At 39.0% G+C, this 2741-nt stretch overlaps 1 protein-coding gene across 2 annotated transcripts in view; it reads left to right on the top strand.

Annotated features, from left to right (window-relative positions):
* The window catches only part of RET (ret proto-oncogene), a 242477-nt gene that overhangs the window by 197250 nt on the left and 42486 nt on the right, over positions 1 to 2741 (top strand). For both annotated transcript variants that reach the window (XM_019502324.1, XM_019502325.1), the window contains exon 13: positions 866 to 973. In XM_019502324.1, coding sequence (XP_019357869.1) covers positions 866 to 973 — 108 coding nt within the window. The remainder of the gene's footprint in view (positions 1 to 865; positions 974 to 2741) is intronic.

Below are 2741 nucleotides of genomic sequence, written 5' to 3'. Positions count from 1 at the left end.
GACATCAGGAGGAGCTACTTCACGGTCAGGGCAGCTAGGGTCTGGAACCAGCTTCCAAGTGAGGTGGTACAGGCTCCCACCCTGGGGGTTTTTAAGAGGAGGTTGGATGACCACCTTACTGGGGTCGTTTGACCCCAGTGCTCTTCCTGCCACGGCAGGGGGTCGGACTAGATGATCTGCTCAGGTCCCTTCCGACCCTAGAAACTATGAAACTATGAAACTATTATTACATGTGAAATTAACAAGGGAAACTGAATTTTATCATCTTGAATGAAGTACTTATGGGGAAGAGAGAGGTGTCCTGAGTTTGCTTTTGTTCAGAGGACTATATTTGGGCAGCTCAGATCAAGAAAAAAGGCTTGTCTTCTTAGATCAGCGTGGTTGGATTTGTCATGTAAACTTGATCTGGTCATTTGGAAGATACCTCCTGCATTTAGTCTGAACTTTCAAAATGTTGTTTGCTCTGTAAGAAATAACTGTTGTAATCACATTGCTGTTGTAAGGCTAGAAAGACTTTCAGTCTGATTCTTCATTGCCTTGCATTTGAGTAGTGATTTTTCACTAGTGCGAAGTGGGTGTTAGCTAGTCAGAATGGTAGTGTTCTATGCTCACTTGGCACTGTTCAGAATGACTGCAGGGCAAAGAGAATTAGGCACAGTCTTTTCTTGGAATACATTACAAAGCTGAAGTACAATATTAAAGTAAAAATTTTTAATCCCTTAGCCAGTTTCAAAAGCATTCTGAAATTCTTGATCATACATCACAAGTATGTTATATAATGACTAGTATGGCTGTATATAGTTTAAGTTAGAGCATTCTATAGGTGATGTTTTAATAATCAGTTTGTTGTTCATGCTTTCTATAGAAAATGCTTCCCAGAGTGAGCTGAGAGATCTCCTTTCAGAGTTCAATCTCTTGAAACAGGTTAACCACCCTCATGTCATCAAACTTTATGGGGCTTGCAGTCAAGATGGTAAGTGTTAGTAGCTCATAATTAAGACAAAGTATTTAAAGAGATAAACAAATAATAGTTCTAGGTTCTGGCTGAACTATTTAAAAATACAAAATACAATTCTAAATGTCATGTTGGTTAAAATTATGTTTGACACAGTGCTAGTTTTTAAGTAAACCTCTTTTAACTAGGTTAGATTGAAGATATGATCAGATTATTAACGGTGTTGTTCTTAGATCCTTTGTTCTTCAGAGTGTATAGAATGAATGGACAACTCTGTGCCTCTGGTTTAGTAACATTTGCTTGTCAACTTCATTTTTAGTTTTCCTGCACTGTTGTGTAGCAAGGGAATGTTTATAGGTTTTTTTTAAGTTTCTATCAGTGAAGTTTGTACTATACATAACTGTAGTACGTGGGGGAAATTATTTTCCAAAAAAGACATAGCCAAAGTTTCAAGGGATTTAGAGGGATCTCTCTAAACAATTTGCATTTGGATTAAATGGAGTTGCTGGTAGCATCCTGTCCTGGACAGTCACTGCAGGGATCTGATCTTTCCCTTTTTATGCAATTTGGATGATTTCATGTCACCACATATTTGTTGTGTTGCAACCTGGGGCTCATTCCTGCCTGCCTTAAATTCACAGAGCTGCTGTTAGTTTTGGAATTCAGGAGTGAATTACTGTATGGGGGTAGGAAAATTATGATGCAGTTAGTTGACAGATGTTTTCATCACTGAAACATTCTCTGGATACTAATTTAAGTGTGTGGGTGAGCTCACTATTAGATTGAAATGTCAGATTTATTTTTTTTTGAGAGCTTATATTTGACTCCTTTGACTATGGTGCTAGGAGAAAAGGATTTTTTAGCGAAAAATCACATGCTTTTTCTTTAAACCAAGGGTTCCAGGAAGTTCTTTATATAGTCTTGATTTTAGCTAGGTTTAAAACAAAAAAGAGGCAGCAGATCACAGGTAAGTTACGTCATAATTGCATCTCAGTTGTATTAGTGTAAATGTGGAGTCACTCCACAATCTCCAAGGGTGACATTCCAGATTTAAACTTAGATATTTGTTTGGTGCAGATAGTTTAATTTGTGCTTCAGTCAAGTCAGCAGTATGTATGTTTTAGCAGTGTGTTTTTCCACTGACTTTCTCAAAGTCTTCCTGACCTAATTAAATTATGTCTACACTGCAGTGTCCCCACTGAACGCCCTGCCTGGATTAATGCAGCCTCGTTGTTTCTCCTCTATGCTTCTGGAAGCACATCCTATGGTCCTTTGTGCTGAAACACTGAGCAGTTTTTTTCCAGGCAGATATGTCCTTCTGGAGTATTGCAGATGGGGTGTATAAGGGCAATCAGCACTCAAAAGATTTTTGCCTACATTCTCACTGCAGAATGAGCGTATGTCATCCCAAGTCAAAGCAAAGCCAGACTCTAACCCACCATCTGGCCAATCTGGGTGAAAATACCTCTAAACCCAGGCCCAGAGGCTTTTTTAGGGTGAAAGTAAACATTCCAATTAGCTCATGTAAAGAGTGCTTAAAAGGTGAAAGATTGCATATTCAGGCTCACTGACTAGCCCTTTAAGTCAGTGTTTCTCAACCTGTAGGTTGTGACCCAAAAAGTAGATTGCAAGAATATAGGAAAGAGTTGTGGAAAACTTTAAAAATGGATTCTCCTTTAAAGGAGACAAAATCATAGAATCATAGAAAATTATAGTTGGAAGGGACCTCTGGAGGCCATCAGATCACTCCTGAGCCTGCGCTTTTCCAGGCTAAAGGGCCCCATGG

The sequence above is a fragment of the Gavialis gangeticus genome, unplaced genomic scaffold, assembly GCF_001723915.1.
Source record: "Gavialis gangeticus isolate Ggan-Ray unplaced genomic scaffold, GavGan_comp1, whole genome shotgun sequence".
NCBI classification, from domain to species: Eukaryota; Metazoa; Chordata; order Crocodylia; family Gavialidae; genus Gavialis; species Gavialis gangeticus.
This window is presented reverse-complemented; position numbering and strand designations above follow the sequence as displayed.